Below are 23,931 nucleotides of genomic sequence, written 5' to 3'. Positions count from 1 at the left end.
AAAAGAGCATAACAAATGTGTGTAAATTTTTCAAACAATTGTTGTATGGCGTGAACATGACTGATATAGAGAGAGCCAGCCTAGTCGTCATCAGCACCATTGTCTGTTTGTTGTATTTAACAATATTGAATGACAGCGACAGTGTAATGCACTTAAAGTGGAGCTTATTGTCTGGCGTACAGACTGACGACGACGACAAAGACTAGTAAAGGTTTTTTTTTCTTTTTGCCATTTTCATTTTTGTTATTTTTTTTTTTTAGCCGGTTGACTTGGTTGACTGGCTGTTTGCCTGGTGGCTGTACATTTAATTTCAAATTTTTTCAACATGCTGTTGTTTACAATCAGTTTGCAAGCTACAAAAAGCAAACAATATAAATTCATTCAATGAAAAATCTACCATTACATTTACCTTGCATTGAGTAAAAGCTTTTTGTGCTTAAGTATGAAAATGTGTTTTTATTTTGTATGAGAATATAAATTGAAATTTTATATCTGAATGCAGAATTTGTGGTAAAGGCGCGCAAAAATGTACTAAAATTTTCAGGTTATGAAAAGGAATGTGGCATAGCTTTTTCAAAATTCTTGCTAGGTAGGATTGGCAGATTAATTTTTGTATAACAACAGTATTTGCTATAAATAATTTTTTTGTAGTCAAAAAAATATTTTCTTTAGAAAATCTGGTGTATAACACTATTTTCTATAGAATAGTTTCTGTAACAGTATTTTCTCATTAGAAATTTTTGTCTGTATCAGTATAACATCAACTTCTATAGAAAATGTCCAGTATAACAGTTTTAAAAAAATATCGTGTGTAGCGGTACATTCTATAGAAAATCTTGAATATACCAGTATTTTTTGTAGTAAATCTTTTGTATAATACTATTTTCTTTAGACAATCTTGTTAATAAGAGCAAATATTATAGAAAATGGTATGTATAACAGATTTTTCTATAGAAAATTTTTTGTATAACAGTTTTTTCTTTAGAAAATTTTGTGTATAACAGTATTTTCTATAGAAAATTATTTGTATAACAGATTTTTGTATAGACAATGTTGTGTATAACATTTGTTTCTATAGTAAAGTTCCTGGACAACTGTTTTTTCTATAGAAAATAACAGTACTTTCTATAGAAAATTAGGTTTATAACGTATTTTATATAGACAATGTTGTGTATAACGAATGTTTCTATAGAACAATATTGCGTATAACAGTTGTTGCTATAGTAAAGTGTATAACTGTTTTTTCTATAGAACATTTTGTGTATAACAGTTTTTTCTATAAGAACCGTGTGTATAACATTTCTTTCTATAGAAAATTATGTTTATAACAGTATTTTATATAGACAATGTTGTGTATAACACATGTTTCTATAGAATAATGTGTATAACATTTTTTTTATAAAAAAAAATTGTGTATAACAGTCTTTTTCGATAAAAATTTTTGTGAGCATCAGTTTTTTCTAAAAAAAATGTGTTTATAACAGTCCTTTTTATAGAATATTTTGTGTATAACTGTTTTTTCTATATAAACTGTTGTGTATAATAGTTTTCTATATAGATTTTTTTTGAATATAACAGTTTATTCTATAAAAAATTGTGTTTATAACAGTTCTTTTTTTGAATAATTTCTCTATAACAGTTTTTTCAATTGTTAATGTTGTGTGTAATAGTTTTCTATGTAGAAAATTTGTTTGTTTCACAGTATTGTTGTGTATAACAGTATTGTTTTGTATAACAGTATTGCCTACAAAAAATTGTAATTGTATTATCTATAAAGAAGGAAGGGAAGGAATAAGAAATTTCCAATTTAGCCACCTATATATGGGCGATGTCTTTTCTTGCATTTTTTTATTTTGTTTATTATATTCTTTTACTATATTGTGGTAAAATCTGTTTATGTAGTTTTCTGATTTTAGTTTCTTAAATTCACTGGTCTTTTTATTATTGTCTTCTTTGTGATTTTTCCTCTATGCTTTATTCTTTGTGTTATTGATTGAATTTTGTTTTTATTGTGGGTTTTCTGATTTTTTAGTTTGAGGTAGGTTTAAAATCATTTGATTGCAAACATAATTTATTTGACTCTAATTTTATATTTCAATAAAAGAAGGAAATATGTTTCATCATGTTTTAACTTTTTTTAATAACTTAAAAAAGAAACTGTTTTTATGTAAAAAAAAACATATGTTTTAATGCAATTCTTTTTAAAAGCCTACTAATTAAATTAAATAAAATATGACTCAAAGAACATTACAACAGCTGAAATCATGCCTATATAATAAATCTCTCTCTTTGTTTCCTTAGTTATTGTTTTTGCTTGCATTACATCTACATGTGAAATTTATTACGCAAACTATTACATAATTGATACCCACAAAATTTTGTTGTTATTGTCGAGTATTTTAAATACTATTTTTACATGGCGCCAACTTATAGCGCATATGATGAGAAACACCCTCTCACTCCCCAATGAAATACATTTACGAAGCCGTTACATACGATTTCTGCTCTCCCTTTTGTCGTTTAGTACAGACACAGTCCTCCCCCCACCTTCATATTTACAGTTATCTCATGCAAAATACAAAAAAATAAAAATACTTGCCCACCACACTGCAATAAATATAAATCCATACAAGCTGTCATTGTGTGATGTGGTATTGAAACAGTTGTTATAAGAAGGGCTGTAAGAGGGGTTTAAATTGGCGCCCTCTCTAATCATATGTTTTTTTGCTGATGTTAGTTAAAAGAACAATGTGAAACAAATTAAAAAAAACAACAAAATCAAAACATTTTATTCAGCTGCTGTAAAACTAACAAAAGATGTAAAAAAATGCAATACAAATTAAACATTTATCAATATTTTTAATAACAAAATTGGGTTGCTATTGTATTTACATTTTTTAAATAATTGTTTTCCTTTCGAGTTTCTGCATCAGGTCCATAATCAGTTTGTTTCTAAATAGTTGACTTTAACAGTATATTAGCTATTTATTAAACTATTTTAATATCAAAGATATTTTATTGTTTTATTATTCTTCTTTTTAACATTGGCATTCAGCATACATTAATATCCCAGTCAGGGATGGAAAGTGGAATTTATGTTCGTTATTTAAATAATTTTAATATAACACTTATTTATTTCTGCCTGAGGATAGAAAAACTGTTGTAATATTTTTCTTAATTGTTTTTATAAACTTATTTATGATTATTTTTATTAACTAAAGACAAATTAAAATGAAAATCTTGTTATAACCTTCACCTTCGTGAGAAGGCTATATATAAGTTTGTCATTCTGTTTAATTTTCACAATATAATTTTCCGACCCTATAAAGTATATATATTCTGGATCCTTATAGATAGCGGTGTCGATTATGCCATGTCCGTCTGTCTGTCCGTCCGTCTGTCTGTTGAAATCAACTTTCTGAAGACCCCAGATATCTTCGGGATCCAAATCTTCAATATTTCTGTCAGACATGCTTTCGAGAAGTTTCCTATTTAAAATCAGCAAAATCGGTCCACAAATGGCTGAGATATGACAACCTCGATTTTTGACCTATTTTTTTTTACCTATATCTGGATTACTAAGCCATTAATATAGACAATATGGATATCTAATGATAGATATTTCAAAGTTGGACCTACAATGGGTCAAAATAGGAAGAAATATTTTTTTAACCCGAATTTTTTTTCACCAAAAAAAAAAAATTAAAAATTTTTTTTTTTAAATTTAAAAAAAAAAAATTTTAAAATAACAATTCGTAAAAAAATTTTGTTTACCTAAAAATATTTAAAATTTGTATTTTGAAGTAAAATTTGGTGAAGGGTATATAAGATTCGGCACAGCCGAATATAACTCTTCTTTTTCTATTTAAATTACAATATTGTAAGTATTAAACCACATATTATTAACAAGTAAGAGTGCTATATTCGGCTATGCCGAATCTTATATACCCTTCACCTTTGTTGTGGATGCATTATTATTTTTTATAATTAGTATATATGTATGTACATTGCCCACTTTCAGCGTACAGCATCCTAAATTTATCAAGAACACAAAAAACAACAACAACGCCAAACGAAACAAAACACCAAAAGAAAAAACAAAAACAAAATACGCAAGGCAATGAAACCAACACACATCCAAACATACGTTTAATTGTATAAAAAACAACAACAACGCCAAAAGAAACAAAATACGCAAAGCATGCACATTCAAACATACGATTTGTTGATTTTTTGTGAAAAAAACAAACACACAACCAAACAAAAGTTTAGTTGTATAAAAAACAACAACAACGCCAAAAGAAACAAAACACAAAAAAAACAAAATACGCAAAGCATGCACATTCAAACATACGATTTGTTGTTTTTTTGTCAAAAAAACCAACACACAACCAAACTAAACTTTAGTTGTATAAAAAACAACAACAACGCCAAAAGAAACAAAACACAAAAAAAAAACAAAATACACAAAGCTTGCACATCCAAGCATACGTTTTGTTGTTTTTTTGTCAAAGCATGCAATACATTGTGTTTTTTGATGAAATTTTCAGAGGTTGTCTCGGATTTTTGCTCATATCTCCGTTATTTATGGACGGATTTTGCTGATTTTAAATAGCAAAATTCTCGAAAGTATGTCTGACAGAATTGTTGAAGATTTGGATCCCGGAGATATCTGGGGCCTTCAAAAAATTGATTTCAACAGACAGACAGACAGACGGACAGACAGACAGACAGACAGACAGACAGACAGACAGACGGACATGGCTTAATCGACTCCGCTATCTATAAGGATCCAGAATATATATACTTTATAGGGTCGGAAATGAAAAATGTAGAAATTACAAACGGAATGACAAACTTATATATACCCTTCTCACGAAGCTGAAGGGTATACAAATATTGTAATATATGAATGCAAAACTATTGTATTAAAAAATCAATCGGTATACAACTGGTACAGTAGGTTTTAAAATGAAGAAATGCAGAAGAAATTACAATATAATGGAAGCTTGTTTAAATATTCAATTAATACGTCACAATAGAAAACAAGTAAGTCGGTCAAACCCGACCATATAATACCCTACACTGAGTAAATGAGCAAAACTGTTTTTTTTTTTAAATATTAATAATGAAATTTAGGCCCGTGGTTTATTTCTAAATACATCACTGCGCTGCATTTGATACGCATCTGTGATTAGTGTGCGAGGCTGATGCAAATCAACTTATGATGCGTAGACAAAGCATCAGCCATTTTTGTGATGCGTGTTTGATGGTTTTTTGCTATGTGCTCCTTTTTTCAGTTTTTTAGCTTTTATTTTATCCCACGCTTCGGATTATTCTAATGAATCCATTTTTTATCGCAAGTAATGATTCGGTGAAAAAATGATTTTCTTTTATAGCATTCAAGCTTTTTATTGGACATGCAAAATCGTATATCAAGGTCTCTCGGCTTCAATTCGTACGGTACCCAATGTCCGCCCTTTTGGATTAGTCCTGATGCTTGCAAACGTTTTGAAATTTGCTGTTTGAGTAGCTTTTAATGATTTTGCAAGCTCTTGTTGTGTTTGATAACAATCCTCATGGAGTAATGCCTCCAATTTATGGTCTTCATTCTTTTTTGGCTGGCCTGGCCACTTTTGTCTTCTGAACCGAGCAAATCATCTCTCGCACTATCATAAATTCGATGACTTTATAACAATTTATTAATATTTACTACAAGATTTGCTTTCATATTATTGTCATCGATAGCATTATCGGTTGCCTTACTATTTGCAACTGTGACATAAACAATGTACAATGACATGTAATGTGTGTGATGATGTTATAGAGAGCTCGCTCACATATGTTTGTAACACACTCAACCAGTAGGTGAAGGTTGCAAAAGACAATTTGTTGGGTTATTTTTTGTTTTTGTAATTTTTCAATGGTGTGATGTCGTTTGGCATTAAGGATGATATAATATGTACAAAAAAAAAATAGATCTCAGTGTATATTGAGTGGAAAATGTTTAAAAATTCTATAGGTTTGTATCCTTTTTTTGTTTAATGAATATCTAGATTATTAGGTCATAGTTGACGTCATCAACATTGATTTTTCCCGGGGTTTCTTGACCCATTTAGAGTCTGACGTTTGCCCGGTGTAAATTGCATGTACATAGTTATTTTGCATGCATTCATAGGTATGGATGTATAAGTTTAACATTTTTCTTTGTGGAATATTCTATGTACAATATACGTATATAAGGATAATATTTTTAGAAAATTAAAAAGAAGTTTGGCGAAATAGGTATATAATTTGAAAATCTTTGATTGCCAAATCGGGACTGTACGATTAAGTGTAGAAACACAAGCTTAAGGGTTTGAATGGATCTGAATGAATCAATGAAAAGTAATGAAGTTATATATATGAAGTTATTTCCTCTTCTTCCTTGACATTCACCAAGAAATGTTAACAATACGGTGTTCGTCAAATATAAGAAAAGCATGGCAACTCTAACAGTTAGAGGGAGAGTGTCAAAGTAGGACAGTTTTGCTTGACTTTTTTTTTTTTTTGGAAAGAAGCACAACGATTGCTCGCCAAAGCTTATGGTGAATGTATTCCATCGGTTTCAACGTAAGATAGATGGTTTGTGCGGTTTAGAAGTGGTGATTTTTACATGTAAGACAAAGATCGCCCAGTCCAGCAAAATATGTTTGAAGACCAAGAATTGGAGGCATTACTCCATTAAGATTGTTGTCAAACTCAACAAGAGCTTGCAAAATCATTGGGAGCTAATCAATCAGCAATTTGAAAACAGCAGGATTCATCAAAACAGGGAAATTTTGTACCATATGAATTGAAGCCGAAAGACCTTGAAAGACGATGCTTGAACGATTTAAAAGAAAATATTTTTTGCACCGAATCATTACTTGCGATCCATTACGATAACCCGAAGCGTAAGATATCGTGCGTGAAGCCCGATCAACCAACGCCAAAAATCCATGGCACTAATGTAATTCTCTGTATTTGGTGGGATCAAAAGGGTCCTATCTATTATGGCCGGTAGCGAAAGCAACTGATTACTTTGAAGCGAGCATTGGCCGAAAAGCGTCAACGCTCGGCCACATGTTGCAATACCTGTTAAAAACTATTTAGAAACAAGTGGTTGGAAAGTTTTGCCTCATCCGCCATAGAGTCCAGAACCAGAGCATCCAAAATTCGATTGATTCGTTCTTGGCCTCAAATTTTTGAAATAATTTATTCGTTCTTTTGGATTTAGTCATTAAGGTTTAAATGCTCATATTTAAAATCGCCATTGAAAAATAATTTAATTTTTCTAAGGAAGTACTCTCCTATAAGAACGGCATAGCGTGCAGTATACAGAATTTAAATTAGGAAAAATAACAACAATTTTATGGAAAATATCAACAAGCATACCACAGCCAATGCTGCAAACATAAGAAAATCATACTCGTTCTTTTTACACTGTATGGAAGTAAATACTAAAGACAACAACAATAAACAGCACACATAAAGACCAAAGACAAACTGAAATAAAAAAAAAAATAAAATTTGTGCTAGAATGCAATGGAATTTTCATTGGAATGGAATGCAGTTTCATTCACCTTTTAATATGTTGCACACACACACATTCACTCACTTTCCTCACAGTACAATACAGTTGTTGTTGCTTGCATATGTATAAATTGTTATTATATGTCAGCTGCTTTATGTTGTTGTAAAGCTGATTGACTGGTTGGTTGGTTGTTTGGTTTCACTGGCAGGCAGGCTAGTGTTTCAGACGCTTTTGTTTATTGTTAATGGTGACGGTGTGTGCATGAAGCCGCCGAAGTTATACCCATATGGATGATGGTGATGATGATGATGGTTATGGTTTTGATGCTGTGTTCTCTCTTTGTTTATGTATGTTGCGGTGGATTTTTTTTGTGTGTGGGTTAAACAACAAACGCAAAATTAAGGCGAAATAGCAAAAATAATTGTACATGAAATCAATTCGCCATAAAATGTTACAACGACGAATTAAATGTACATACGTTTAAAATGAGAAATATAAACAAGAAGTGTACACCGAGGAAACGTAGAAAATAAACATGTTTGTAAACCTCGAAATTCTATACAAATCCCAAAGTACTATATTATTGCCACATTAGAATGTTTAGTACTGTTGCCAGATTTGTTTGACATTTTGGGTGTCCTAACGATCCTAAATCTTCAATATCAATCGAGGTTGTTTAATGATCCTAAATATTCATCGCGGTTGTTTAAACCGAAAACTTCAATATCAATCTGATCCCAAATTTTTGATATCAATCGTAGTTGCTTAAGATCCTAAGTTATCAATACCAATCTTTGATGTTTAAAGATTTTAAATTTTCTATATCAATCGTGGTTGTTTAACCATCCTAAATGTTCAATATAAATCATTGATGTTTAAAGGCCATAATTCTTCAACATCAATCGTCAATATTTAAAGGTCCTAAATCTTCAATGTCAATCGTGGTTGTTTAAAGATCCTAAATCTGCAATATCAATCGTCGATATTTAAAGATCCTAAATCTTCAATTTCAATCGTCGATATTTAAAGGTTTTTAATCTTCAATATTAATCGTCCATGTTTAATGGTCCTAAATCTTCAATATCAATCGTCGATATTTAAAGATCCTAAATCTTCAATATCAATCGTCGATATTTAAAGTTCCTAAATCTTCCGTATCATTCGTGGTTGTTTAAAGATCCCAAATCTTCAATATCAATCGTCGATATTTAAAGGTCCTAAATCTTCAATATCAATCGTCGATATTTAATGGTCCTAAATCTTCCGTATCATTCGTGATTGTTTAAAGATCCCAAATCTTCAATATCATTTGTGGTTGTTTAAATATCCCTAATCTTCAATATCATTCTTGGTTGTTTAAAGATCCTAAATCTTCAATAAAATTCGTGGTTGTTTAAAGATCCTAAATCTTCAATATCAACTGTCAATGTTTAACCATCCTAAATGTTCAAAATCATTCGTTTTTGTTTAAAGATCCTAAATCTTCAATATCAATCGACCATGTTTAATGGTCCTAAATCTTCAATATCAATCGTCGATATTTTAAGATCCTAAATCTTCAATATCAATCGTCGATATTTAAAGGTCCTAAATCTTCCGTATCATTCGTGGTTGTTTAAAGATCCCAAATCTTCAATAGCAATCGTCGATATTTAAAGGTCCTAAATCTTCAATATCAACCGTCGATGTTTAACCATCCTAAATCTTCAATATCATTCGTTTTTGTTTAAAGATCCTAAATCTTCAATATCAATCGTCGATATTTAAAGATCCTAAATCTTCAATATCAATCGTTGATGGTTAAAGTTCCTAAATCTCCAATATCATTCGTGGTTTTTTAAAGATCCAAAATCTTCAATAACAATCATGGTTGTTAAATATCCTAAGTCTTCAATATCAATCGTCAATATTTAAATGTTCTAAATCTTCAATATCAATCGTCGATGTTTAATGATCATAAATCTTTACTATCATTTTTGGTTCTTTAAAGATCCCAAATCTTCAATAACAATCATGGTTGTTTAAAGATCCTAAGTCTTCAATATCATTCTTGGTTGCTTATAGATCCTAAATCTTCAATATCAATCGTCGATGTTTAAAGATTTTAAATCTTTAATATCATTCTTGGTTCTTTAAAGATCCCAAATCTTCAATAACAATCATGGTTGTTTAAAGATACTAATTCTTCAATATCAATCGTCAATGTTTAAAGGTCCTTAATTTTCAATATCAATCCTCATGTTTAAAGGTCTTAAATCTTCAATATCATTCGTGGTTGTTTAAAGATCCTAAATCTTCAATATCATTTGTGGTTGCTTAAATATCCTAAAACTTCAATAGGTTGTTTAAACATCTTGAATCTTTAATATATATGTTAGCTCTTTCTTTCCCAATGATATTTATTGAGCATTTGATATTTTCCTGGCATTATGTGTATATATTTACACTGAATAACTTGTGTAATTTGTACATCTTTATTAAACATTTTGCGTTTTTCTTGGCATATTTATATCATATGGCAGCTTTGTTTAGTAATAACAACAAACAGAAAAAACAGAAAAAACATAAACAAACGACCTTTCCGCATAAACTTAGAAAGATCTAAAAATAAACATTGTAAATTGAGAAGGAAACACCATGAGAGCGAATTATTTGCGACACAGAGATAGAGAGAGAAGGAAAAAACTAAAAATGTATATAAGTTTAGCTTTTTCTTCTTCTTTACAATGAGATTTCTTTTCATTTCTTCTTTATTTCAAATGTATCTGCAACAAATGCTTTTTTTTCTCTGTTTGTTTGTTTTTATGCATGATCATCTCAGCATCATGATCTTAAAACCACCGTGTAAAAAACAAATAAAACGTATAGAAAAAAATGTGGTTTTACACCGTCGAGCAGTTCACACGAATCGAATAATGGTTGTTTGTTAAAAAGGAATGTAGTTTTGCAACTTTTTTTCAAACATGCAGACACACCGCAGATAATCACTGTAATAAATTGCAATATAACAAATTTACATTGTAAATTGATTTGTATGGGGTTATTAAAATGAAATTTTACCTATTTGTATTAAATAAGTTTAAACAGTTTTTTTATATATTAAATAAAATTAGTTTGGCATATCCTTTAAGCTACAATTTGGAATGTATGAAAATTACATAAGAAATGTGGTATTTATAGAATGTTTTTATAATAGCTCTGTTCCAGTAACAGACAGGCTACAAAATTTGGTCAAAAATTAATAAAATCATTGAGAAAACATCATATTTTTATTGAAATAGAGGTTGTGTAAAGATCCTAAAACTTCAATATCATTCGTGATAGTTTAAAGATCCTGAAGCTTCAAGAACAATCGTGGTTGTTTAAAGATTATAAATCTTCAATATCATTCGTGGTTGTTTTCAGATCCTAAATCTTCAATATCATTATTGGTTGCTTAAAGATTCTAAGTCTACAATATCATTCGTGGTTGCTTAAAGATCCTCAATCTTCAATATCGTGGTTGTTTAAAGATCCTAAATATTCAATATCATTCGTGGTTGTTTGACGATCCTCAATCTTCAATATCATTCGTGTTTGTTTAAAGATCCTAAATCTTCAACATCATTCGTGGTTGTTTAAAGATCCTCAATCTTCAATATCATTCGTGGTTGCTTTAAGATCCTAAATCTTTAATGACTTCTTTTATTTCCGATATTGGAGTTAATTACACTACATGATCAATGTAGTGTAATTCAAGCTGAGATTCCAGCGATCAAAAGGGCGGTACACTGGATGAAGTACTATAGGCTATTTGGTGTGAATATCCGAATCTGTACCGACAGTAAGCCTGCTATCAAATCCCTATCTGGCGTCTACTCGACATCCAGATTAGTTTGAATGCCGGGTATCTCATAATGAGATGGCGGGACATTCTAACCTGGAGTTATTCTGGGTGCCTGGTCACTCTGGTGTACTTGGCAATGCTATTGCGGATGAACTGGCCAAAAGAGGCTCACGTCTACAAATTGACGAGATCGATAACTTGGTCGGTTCACCGCTGTCTTGCTGTAAGTCAATCATACAGCGTAAATTATTTGAGTCTGCTCAACTCAGATGGTCTAACTTGACAAACTGCACGATATCGAGACTCACCTGGCCCGTTTATGACCATCATAGGTCAATGTCCCTCACGGGGCTACCTCGGGCTAGGCTACGAGCTCTGATGTCAGTGCTCACGGGGCATTGCTTGATAGGTGAGCATGCTAGGAGAATGAATACTCCATATAATGACTTCTGTAGAAGTTGCCATGATGAAGACGAGAATGAGACGATTGAACATCTCCTCTGTCTTTGCCATGCCTTAGCAGGGGTGCGGACTGCGACAATAGGTAGTCCATTTTTGCACGGCCTAGCGGATCTATCTACTCTGGATGTCAGGAGGATGGATTCGTTCATTCGTGCGTCAGGTTGGTTCGGCATTGAACCCAGTTCTGACATGTGAAGGGTCTCTTGAGGTCCTGAGCATGATCTTTAGGGTAACACAAAGGGACCAATTTCATGGACCCAAGTGAGCTGGTTGATAACTAGCTGCCTTTATAACCTAACCTAACCTCCAAAATTTATTGATATACATATTTGTAGACAAAGATATAATGTTCTCGTATAATGTTTGACCATGCCCACACATTTCCATTTAAGAATATTTCATAAAACAATCCATATTTTATTTAGTTAATTTTGTCTTTACAAAATTCACTACAACTTTACTTCTTTCTTACAGATTACAACTAGATGACTCTGGAGGAGAATCCTATATAATACCGGGCGAAGGTTCATACGAAGAAACACATCAGTCGATTAAATCGCGTCAACGTCTTGACTCAATGTCATCAACAGGAGGTTGTGGTGGTGGCACAAAATTGGCCTGCGGTACACTGCCACCCCCACCGCCCGTCAACAAGGCCACCCTTGAAAATGAGAAACGTATGCGGCGTGAAATAGCCAACAGCAACGAGAGGAGACGCATGCAAAGTATTAATGCCGGTTTTCAAAATTTACGTTTATTACTACCACGTCATGAAGGGGAGAAATTGAGTAAGGTAAGTGTTTAAAAACGGATAACAACAAAATTAAAATCAAGGCAACAATATCAATTAACTACTTTTACAAAATTTAAGCAACAAATGAAGTCACATTTTTTAGGTCGACTATTTCTTTGAAAGGGGTAAACATTTCAATGGTTAAATATAAATTAAACATTGTTGTTGTTAACAATGACCCATTAAACTAGACTTAACATCAAGCACAAATTTTATTTCTAAACATATTAAAGTATTTGTGAATTAAATTCCGCAGTACAAAGAATTCATAATAATACCTCAAGCTACAACTGCTGCTACTATGATTTGTATTCTACGTCACGCATTCATAATACTTGGATTTTATTCAAGATTTTTGCCAACATGTATGTAAATATTTTAAATATTATTTTCTCATCCATTTTTTGCTACAATCTTCGTCAATAATACAAACACATTGAAGGACACAAACATAAAAATTTTAAACAAAATATGAGACACTGTTCCTACTATGTGTAAGCGTTTGTTTTGGTTTCATACTTCAATATTTAATGTTTTAAAAAAAAAATATTGCAACTACTTGAAGAAAAATAACTAAAAAAAACTGACCTAACCGCCTTTTATCAGTTTGTGCAGCAGACGATTTCAAGTTTCTTCTCAAGAGTTTGTTGATATTTTTATAAACTGCGGTTGTGTGAACGTTTTTATTAAACTTCAAATCGTTCCATTTCTGTAGTATATAATGTTGTCGTAGGTTATCCCAAGTTTTTGACTCATATTAATGTGCAAAAATTATGTCTGAAGGTTTTTTAATTATTATTCAGTCTGCTTTTATTTATATATATTTTTTAATTTAGTTGATATACATCAAATATATTCATTGCACATCTTGGTTTTAATTTTATTTAATGTAATACCGCCCAAAACTTCTTTGAGTATATTATATTGCCTGTCAATATCGTTAAGTATTAAAATTGTGTTCAAAAGAAAACCTTGATTTGTATAAGATTGTTAAAGTTAAGTTATTTTAAAATAAACAAGAAAATGTATTGTTATTACACAGACACTAAATTATAGATATTGAGATGAAGGACCGTTAAACTGATGAATAACCGTAATAATAAATCTTGAAGAGATGATTTAATTGCATTAATAAGGACTATATGGAGTTATTTAAGGTCAAAGGTTAAAAACAAAGGAATCTCAAAGTTACTCTTCTACATTTCAACGCTACTCTTCCCTCTTTAGAGGAAAATTCAAGACCATTCATGCGTTCGCATTCTCTTGCATGAGTTGGAAACAGTTTTGGAACCAATCTATCCACTTTGAAGAAAGGATACAGCTAAAATGTGCATTTTAATAGATTTACACTAGTGTGCTACGACCAATTCTAACGTATGTCCGATTTTTAAACCTATTTAGAAAGTACAGAAATACTCGTAATATATGAATTAGAGGTTCTTTCATTAGTTCCAGTCTGTGAAATATAAAAGCCATCCTCACACCCACCATCGACTTCGAACCATCAGTAAAGATATGAAATGGATTGCTCTGGATGTATTGTGTCCATCTAGTTCTTTCAACCATTTGAAGTCCCTGTCGAAGAAAGGTCTGGGAGTGGAATAGACAATGTTGTCCTCAATATGGTCGCTTGAGTAAATATTGAGAGTAACGCTCTTGGGAAATAGGACCTTAGATGGTGTAGTGCAATGGCCCCTGTGACCATCAGTGCCGAGGTACATGAATTTTGTCAATGCATCTACGGTGTTTGGATTTGCCTAGCGCCATGCACAAGAACTCCATACATTTGTACGGGTTTAAGTACCACATCAAAGAGCTATTTTGATTTACACCAAATTCACTCCTGGTTCTTCAAGCAGAGCATCTGAAATACCGATTTCATTCAATGCGATCATTTCCACGCCACGACATCATTCTTTTGATTCATAGAGTCGAGTTCCACGAGTGATAAAACACCATCTTGTGGAGTACTAATGTTTTCAATATTCTAACGAGCAAGGCATGCCATAATTATTGAAGTACGTTGGAAATATTGGGTATTTTATTAACCTTTCCTATATTTAAATTTAAATAAAACAAAGTATCATTGACATTTTTTATTCTTTTGAATGGTTTGTGGCTTATTCGCATTGACGTGCGCGACTTAAGAAAAAGTCTAACGGTGTTAAATCGCACGATATCAAGTGGAAGTGCACGTGTTTGTGAACGCCGTAACTGTCCATAGTGATTTTGCAAAACAAACTGAATAAATGACAACCAATTCAACAGATGTAGCTTCAACAGTATGGCCGCTATCAATTGTCAAAGTTCGGAAGTCCCGGAAGGGAAACAATGGGATGAAGTAGCAAGAGTATGAAATGACCAAGAAATCGATTTATATAAAAATGGTTCAAAAGTAGATGCACGAGCGGGAACGAGTTTTTAATAACTAAGCTCGAAACATAGGTAAATAATTTCGTTTACCAGATCACAATTCTGTTCTTCAGTCTGAGATAAAGGCGATTACGGAGGTTATTAAATGGTTGAAGAGGATTGATAACAACTCCAAGTCGTATATTTACGGATAGTCAAGCTTAGAACGTTAGAGATAAATTCTTATTCAAATTGCGAATATCTTGAGATAACATGGGTCTCAGGCCATTACATCATCATAGGGAACGAAAAGGCGGACTGCATTAATGACATCACCCTGGAAAATGGAAAAGCATGGGCAATAAATGAACAAGTCGGCTAAACGACCGACATTCTTGGAGATACCCAAACCAAGAGAATACAAAGGAGATTGTAAATCCTAGTCTATTAGTAGTAGTAAGATTCTAGTTAATGTGTCAACTGGACATACATACATTGCTGAAGTATTATCTGGCTCATATGGCTATGATATGTACCAATCGCTGGAACATTACTTGGAAAATCTTAGGAATTCAAATTGGAAATCACCGAGAAATTATATCCAGGGAACCTAGCCGTCTTTTATTTGATATAGGTTTATGGATATGTAGAATAACATTTTCCTAGGAGTTCACACCCTCAACCTCTCAACATAACCTTTGATGCGGAAATAAAAAGTCGTGAGGACTGTCGGAGAATAATCCATTATTTACATTCTCTAAGTGGCTAATCTATCACTAGTTTGAGTCGATCTATTTCAACTCTTAATCCGCTTCTTCGGGAGTATAATTTTTACTCAAACCTAAACACGAAGCCTTCCTAGAGCCTCATATCAAGGCTATCGTTAAAGAGTATTTGATTTTAGTTATAAGATTTGAAAGTTTATCTGAGGAAAGAAAATAAAGTGAAAAAATAACAAGTAAGAGAGCTATATTAGGCTGTGCCGAATCTTATATACCCTTCATTAAATTATACTTCAAAATTTTAAATATTTTTAGGTAAACAAAATTTAATTTTTTTCCAGATGTTTTTTGAATTTTTTGGAAAAAAAAAATTTTCGATTGTTATTTAAAATTGTTTTTTTTTTTAAATTTAAAATTTTTTTTTTTTAAATTTTAAAAAATTTTTTTTTTAAATTTTAAAATTTTTTTTTTTTTTAAATTTTTTTTTTAAAAAAAAAAAAAATCGGGTTCAAAATTTTTTTCCCGATCTTATATACGTCGTTGCAAATGTCTTTGAAATATCTATCATTAGATATCCATATTGTCTATATTAATGTCTTAGTAATCCAGATATAGGTAAAAAATAGGTCAAAAATCGAGGTTGTCTTGGTTTTTTCCTCATATCTCAGCCATTTGTGGACCGATTTTGCTGATTTTAAATAGCAAAATTCTCGAAAGCATGTCTGACAGAATTATTGAAGATTTGGATCCCGAAGATATCTGGGGTCTTCAGAAAACTGATTTCAACAGACAGACAGACGGACATGGCTTAATCGACTCCGCTATCTATAAGGATCCAGAATATATATACTTTATAGGGTCGGAAATGAAAAATGTAGAAATTACAAACGGAATGACAAACTTATATATACCCTTCTCACGAAGGTGAAGGGTATAAAAATAACAAGTAAGAGAGCTATATTAGGCTGTGCCGAATCTTATATACCCTTCATTAAATTATACTTCAAAATAAAAGTTTTAAATATTTTCAGGTAAAATTTTTTTTGAATTGTTTTTTTAAATTTTAAGTTTTTTTTTTAATTTAAAATTTTTTTTTTTAAATTTTAATTTTTTATTTTTGTTTTTTCAATTTTTTTTAATATCTAGCGAAAAAAACTTTTGGTGAAAAAAAAAATTGGGTTAAAGGGCAATGAATCACTAGCGTAATCACATATAGTTCACCTTCTATTTCGTGAAGTAAGAAAGCTGAATTGAGTGATCTTGTTAATGATATATAAAAATAATAAAGTCGAATTTCTAAACTCTAGATTGTAACAATGGAATATTTGAAAATCTGTAATCATAAAAAGAACTTCCACAAGGATATTCCTAACATGGAAAAAACCATATCAGGACACGTGAAAATTTAACATTATTTGTATTGAGGACCGCTTCAAAATTTGAAAATGTAAGACAGCTGCACTCTTTCGCAGTTGTCTATTTATTACGACCTAATACCATTCAATAGAGTTAGTGCTGGTTTACACACGTGAAGTTAATTTGAGCAAGTCTTGAGTTTATAGAAGAGAGAAGAGAGGAGATTGGAAGATTTTCCTCTTTCTCTATCTCTCTCATATAAACTTAAGACTTGATCAAATAAACTTGACGTGTGTGAACCAGCACTAACTCTATTGAATGCGTAGAAGAGGAGATTTGATCAAACATTTACATACCAAACGAAGATATTTAACGATTTAATTTTAAATTTGTGAATTGTACCCGTATAACGAAAAGTTCAGGACCCTATAACGATGTTTGCCTTAACTGATAACATATTTCTAACTACCTAAATTGACGGCTTCTAATGCATATAAACATCTGATGTGTTGCCTTTTAACATGTAGTAACAATTAAAACAGTTGTAGTATTTGAACTGAACATTTTTATTTGTATCCTTCTTCTGCAAGTTCAAATTATTTATGCAGCTCAAAAAATATTTAATAAAAAAGCAGGTTACTACTACAAAAAAAATAAAAATCAGGTCGTTTTTATATTTTACACACTGACAACACACAAAAACAAATGTAAATATTCATGGTCTCTTTCTAAACAATTAAGGATATTATTGCTGCTACTACTACTACAACTATTACTCTACAACTACTACTACTACAAACAGCACCACAACTCATCTAAAATAATTTGCTGACGATGCCGCACCCATATGATGATGTTGTTGACTTGACGTTGCCGTTGCCAAAGTGTGTAAAGTGCATTTTGAACAGGATACAATTATAACTACCCGATGTACATACATATATAGTATACAATTTGTGCTTTACTATATTTTAAATATTCTAACCCATACCACCTACTCGACCCAAATATAACTAAATAGTTTTTCAGAAAGATTTCCTTTTGCCTGCTACTGTTAGCTTATATACTATATGTTGTTGTTCACATCACATACATTTTGAAGGAAATATACAATAACGGGTTAATGACCTTTTTCTTCATTAATGCAAATCAAAAAAAAAACTATTCATATATAATACAAAGTTTCTATATATATAAGTATAATTAAATTACAAATTAGCCTAAATATGTCTATACAATAATATGTTTTATAATATAATTTAAAATTATGATTTATTTTCTGTTTATTATGATTTTTGTCTAACCAACTATTGGTGTAGGTTTACAGAAATTTTAGTAACTATTTAACCTATATGAAACAAAATATTGAGGCTTTATTTTTGTTTTACAAAAACAAAACAAAATTGCCAATACTCCTAGTATTTATATATGTATGTAGTGTACATTTATCATGTATTTAGCACAAATGTTGTATCAGCTTATTGAAAACGGCGCCTGTTATTTTTGGAAAATATTGTAATTGCTGGAAATAAGGGAATGAAACACACGAAAAATTGGAAATATTCGTTATGTTGCTGCTGGTGCGGTGTAATCTTTTTCTCTATTGTCACTTTAAATATCGATCCATTTTCCAGTTTTCCCGTACATCGAGGGCATACAAAAAAATAAAAACAACAACATCAACAAGAAACATGCAAGCTGAAAAAACTACCCTCTCTAGAAACACAGATTTCTTAGCTGTTTGTTTAATTTTCAATATCACTATCCAAATTTACCACCCACCACCCAACAGCACCCACTTTAATAATATGATTATTTAACACAGTGGGTCTAGAGCGGGAAAGTTTACTATAGACTAGACGATAGTGTGCTGGACTATCAATCTAAGGGTTGCGGGTTCGATTCCTGCCAGAGACTCTGGGTGTTTCTGCAGACAAGCTACACTTCGCATTTGGTGTTAGTTTAAAAAAAATTTTCTGATTAACAAATTTGATAATGCCGATCAAGTGTGGTTCCAAACAGGCTAATAGTGACACTGGGGCTGGTATTAATGGGCCCAATTTTCAAAGGGATATCCCAATGAATACATGAATATTACAGGCGGATATTTACGCCATTCTTATATGCTTTAATGAATGTTTAAGAAGGAGATTAAGGAATACTAGGATATTTATTATGTCGGATAGCTAAGCTGCTCTGAGAGCCTTATCATCACATGAAGTGAGGTCATTCTTTGGCATCCCACGTGGATACACTATGGAAGGTATTCGTTCTGGGGTTGAATTGGAATTTGCCCGATTTTGGGGTAATTTACCAGGAATTAGACAGTCCAAACTAGATCTCAGTTGTTGCTATCACTCGGAAAGGGTGACTTGAGAATACTTAGTGGATTATTCACCGGACACTGTGGTTTAAGGCATCACCAATTTATATTAGGTATTGTTGAGAATGAACAGTACCGGTTTTGTGATCTTCATACAGAAACCTCTGAACATGTTCTATGCGACATCACATTGCTGTTAATCTGCAGATATAAATCGCTCGGAAGATCCGTTATAGCCCCGGGGGACGTAATTGATCTCGCATCAAATAGAATAGTTGGCTTCATACGTATCCTAAATCAGTTGCGATGAACAATTTAAGGCTGCACAAAAGATCCTAGAATGGAAGTTATGTTTGGACTACATATACAGCCCATTTTTCTTATTCAAATTCAATGGGAAAAAAACTCCAGGGGAACAAACTCCCGCGTGAGTTTTAATTGGGCTGATAGACCTGAGATAGAATACTAGTTTGGACTATATTAAGAGCTGCGAAAGAAGCTAAGTTTTGACAACATAAAGACCAGCGATTGAAGCTAAGTTTGGATTATACAAAGACCTGCGATAGAACCTAGGTTTAAACTATATAAATACCTGTGATAGAAGCTAAGCTTGGATGACATAAAGATCTACGATTGTAGCTAATATTTGACTATATAATGATCTACGACCTGTGATGTAAGCTAAGTGAAAAAGACATAAATATATAAAGATCTACTTTGTAGCTATGTTTTAACTACCTGCGATATAAGCAAAGTTTGCTCCATAAATATCTACGAAAGACTTAAAGATTTGGACTACATAAAGATCTGTGATATAAGCTAAGTTTAGAAGACTTAAATATATACGATTCATGCTCAGTTTGAACTACATAAATTCATGCTCAGTTTGAACTACTGGAATATATAAAGATCTGCGATAGAAGCTAATATTTAACCAAATAAAAACCTAGGATTAGGGCTAAGATTTGTCTATATAAACCCCTATGTTAAAAGCTAATATTTAACTAAATAATGGCCTAGATTTAAGTCTATTATTTGACTACATAAATATCTACGATTGAAGTTAATATTTGACAATTATATATGATACTAGCTGACGTTGTTCTGACATAGCTCACACAAAGTTTGAAGACTCCCACTATAATAGTACTCCAGAAATGCAATAATAAATTTTTACTTTGTATGGGAGGTGCCATGCTCATTGTTCCTATATAGGTCAATTGTGAATCTAAACCATCCAGGGACCCACTCAAAAACACACAACAAATTTCATCGAAATCGGCCCAGCCGTTAAGGAGGAGTTCAGTTACTAACACACGTACAGAAGAATTATATATATTAAGATAAGTGGTATGTAGTAAACAAACCCAGTTGGCCACGACTTCAAGACATCCTCAATGATAGGTGCACGATAAAGTATATTCGTCGACGACATATATGTAAATGGCAGCAAGAAAAAATCGTCAAAGACTAAAAGAGAGACAATGTCGGTCAGTTTGTTGTTTACACAATAACAATGAAACGTTCGGCTATAAGCTAACCGAAGACCACATTCACGTCAATGTCGCTCAACTTTTCGTCAACATTCAAGACATTGTCGCTCATCTTGTCATCAATTGTCTTTGATATAAGACATGTCTTACATAAATCGTCAAAGACAATGTCCAACTGGGAAGGTTAAATAAATATATATAACACCAGGACAATACTATATAGAGGATAATATTAGACTAAATAAAGTTTACGATTGATGTTAGTATTTGACTAAATAAAGACCTATGATGGAAACAATTATTAGATTATATAAAGTCGTAAGATAACTTCCTTATGGACAACTATAAGGCTTTTAGTGATGTAAATGGAAACACTATATAAAAACAAGTATAATGTTTCAATGTTGACGGATTATAGCTGGACTTTATTAGTGATTATTGTTGGTACAGAATACTATTTTATATTTGAGAAGGGCAGAACAAATAAAAAACAATTATTTGCACTTTATATACAGTGAATGTCACTTAAAATCGTACACCATCGTAGTCAAATTTTATTCATTAGTTTTAGAAAGTTGATGTTTTGGAAATATTTTAAAATGCTATTTTTATATTGTGTATGCTATTACCTATCAGAAAATTGGGTATAATTTTAATTGCCCTTATCCACAAATAAAAAAATTGTGTAAGACTGTCAGTGCCCAGAATATCAACGCTTCATTTAAAATCGTAAAGGCACTAAAAAATAGCAAATGATACCCTACAAAGTATTAGGATTATTTAATATTAACATTTTTTTTAATTTTTAAAGTTTTAATTATAATTTAATATACATAATTGTACGAATTTAAGTGAAATATGAATTTTGTGATGTTCTTTAATTTTCATCAATATTTTTTTTAATGAATTGAGGTTTTGTTAACTTTTTTGTTGAAATACATATTTTTTGTTCCAATTAATAAAATGACTTTTAATTGTTTATATAATATATTTATATTTATATAAATATTTAATATGCTGTACGATTTTGAGTGACACTCACTGTATCAAATAATTTTGGTTGACTAAAAACACTCAATAGAGAGCCAATTGTGCCAATATTGAAATTAAAATTGTTAGAATTTCTCAAAATTTTATTTCACACTATTTTACTTTCTTGCTCCACTGTCTATTTTTTTTTTGTTTGCCTCGAACATATGATGAGCTAAAATACACACACATGCACTAGCAGTGACAGCGTCATCCTTAACCTCCTACTCTTTGGAATTATTGTCAGCTTTTCTTTAGTCTAACCATAGTATTATATACTCGAATTATATTTACTATAACTATTTTTTTTCTTTTCGTTTTGTTTTGTTTACTCCTGGTAGGTGGTAGTAGTTTTTCACTGTTCTTCTTTACATTAGTGTATATGTTTGATTTACAGTTTTGTTTTGTTTCCACATTTTCCTTGCTGTTCTCATTTAATTCTCATTTGTATTTGTGTGTGTTTGTGTATGTGTCTTCTATATATTCTAAATATTAAGTACATAGTATAGAGCTTGTCCCGGTTATAAAGGTTCGCACAATAACCCCAAAAAGTTTATAATATATACATAGAAATATATATTATACGCCCGTTTTTTCCCGTAATTTCGGTCATGCGCCCTAAATTGTAGTACAGCAGTCACATATGTAACAAAAGGTTTATTATATGGATGTTTGTAGATATACATTACCATCATCATTTGCAAGAGTACATACTCAGTCTTATTTAGTTCATGAAATTAATTTATTATTAATATTTTAAATTTGTAGATAAAAGAAATTTAAAAAAATATAAAATTTAATAAAATTTTGCAATTATTTTTTAGTTTGATTTGAAGGGGATTTCTAAAAAATATGTTTTATTAGCTGGAGAAACAATTCAAAATTTGATTTTTGGAACAAACTATATTCTTTCAGTTAGCGAAAAAAGGATTGATGCCATTCCAGATATTAAAGTTCAAAGTTCACACAAATTGTTTTATCGCTTACTGTACATATTAAAGTGATTTTAGGTAACCTTTAACACCTTTTTTCGAACATCAACTGGAGGGTCTACGTTATCTGTCAGTTCATTGTCCTTCAACTAAAAGTTCGATAGAATTAACTCTTAATTCAATTCAATATTTGCAAAACAAATTAAATGTATTCTCTTAACCATTCAGCTGGAATTAATTCTTTTAGGGCTATTATTATAATTTGCCATTAAGTTCGAAATGGTAAAAGTTAACTTTAAATAGTAAAAGTTAACTTTCGAACTTATAGGCAAGTTGTAATAATGGCCCTTAGTGAATTAAGCTCAAATTGAATTATTTTGAAGCTCTGCATTTAATTTATGAATTAGTAGACACGATTTTAGTTTAATTTTAACTATGAGTTATTAATGCCAACAAACATGACCTAAAAACAGCATTAAAATGTCGGTATGAAAATCACTCAGCTTTCAGATAATTTATTAGAGTTTTTCATAATAAAATTTTAAAATAGTTTTAAGGAAGAATAAGCCTTGTGTTATTTTAATTTTATACAGAAAATTGTTTTTGAGGGAATAGCACTTTTCCATCAATGTTTGAGAAGGAAATTGTGGAAACTTTGTATCTTATCTTCCTATGAGATTAGGTCTTGTGTCGTCTTGGACTGCATTGCATATTTGAATGTTCCAGGTCATGTGGATCACGCTGGGACGAACCAGCAAATTTTTTGGCATCCCGGTGTGAATTTTTTACATCGTCTAACTATCCCTTGTGTCGAAAAGAATGAAGCCCCATTGACATCAATGATTTCACACATTTTATATTGTATATGATTTAAAATAACTTATATCTAAAACATTTAATAACTTTAAATCATAAATTAATTAAACAAAATGTCCTTGATATTATTAAACCAAATTGTATGCTTAATTTTATTTTTGAATCTCAAAATTATTTTTTGTTTATATGAAATTGCTAAACATAATTTTTTTTCCAATTTTAAAAGAAAATTATAAAATGTTATTATTTCTGCTATTCACTGAAAGAAAAAT

General features: G+C 31.1%; 1 protein-coding gene across 1 annotated transcript in view; it reads left to right on the top strand.

The window, feature by feature from the left end:
- The window catches only part of crp (cropped), a 53,662-nt gene that overhangs the window by 6,836 nt on the left and 22,895 nt on the right, over positions 1-23,931 (top strand). Inside the window, exon 2 of the mRNA XM_065502398.1 lies at positions 12,318-12,636. Coding sequence (XP_065358470.1) covers positions 12,318-12,636 — 319 coding nt within the window. The remainder of the gene's footprint in view (positions 1-12,317; positions 12,637-23,931) is intronic.

Source organism: Calliphora vicina, chromosome 2, assembly GCF_958450345.1.
Source record: "Calliphora vicina chromosome 2, idCalVici1.1, whole genome shotgun sequence".
Taxonomy (NCBI): domain Eukaryota; kingdom Metazoa; phylum Arthropoda; class Insecta; order Diptera; family Calliphoridae; genus Calliphora; species Calliphora vicina.
This window is presented reverse-complemented; position numbering and strand designations above follow the sequence as displayed.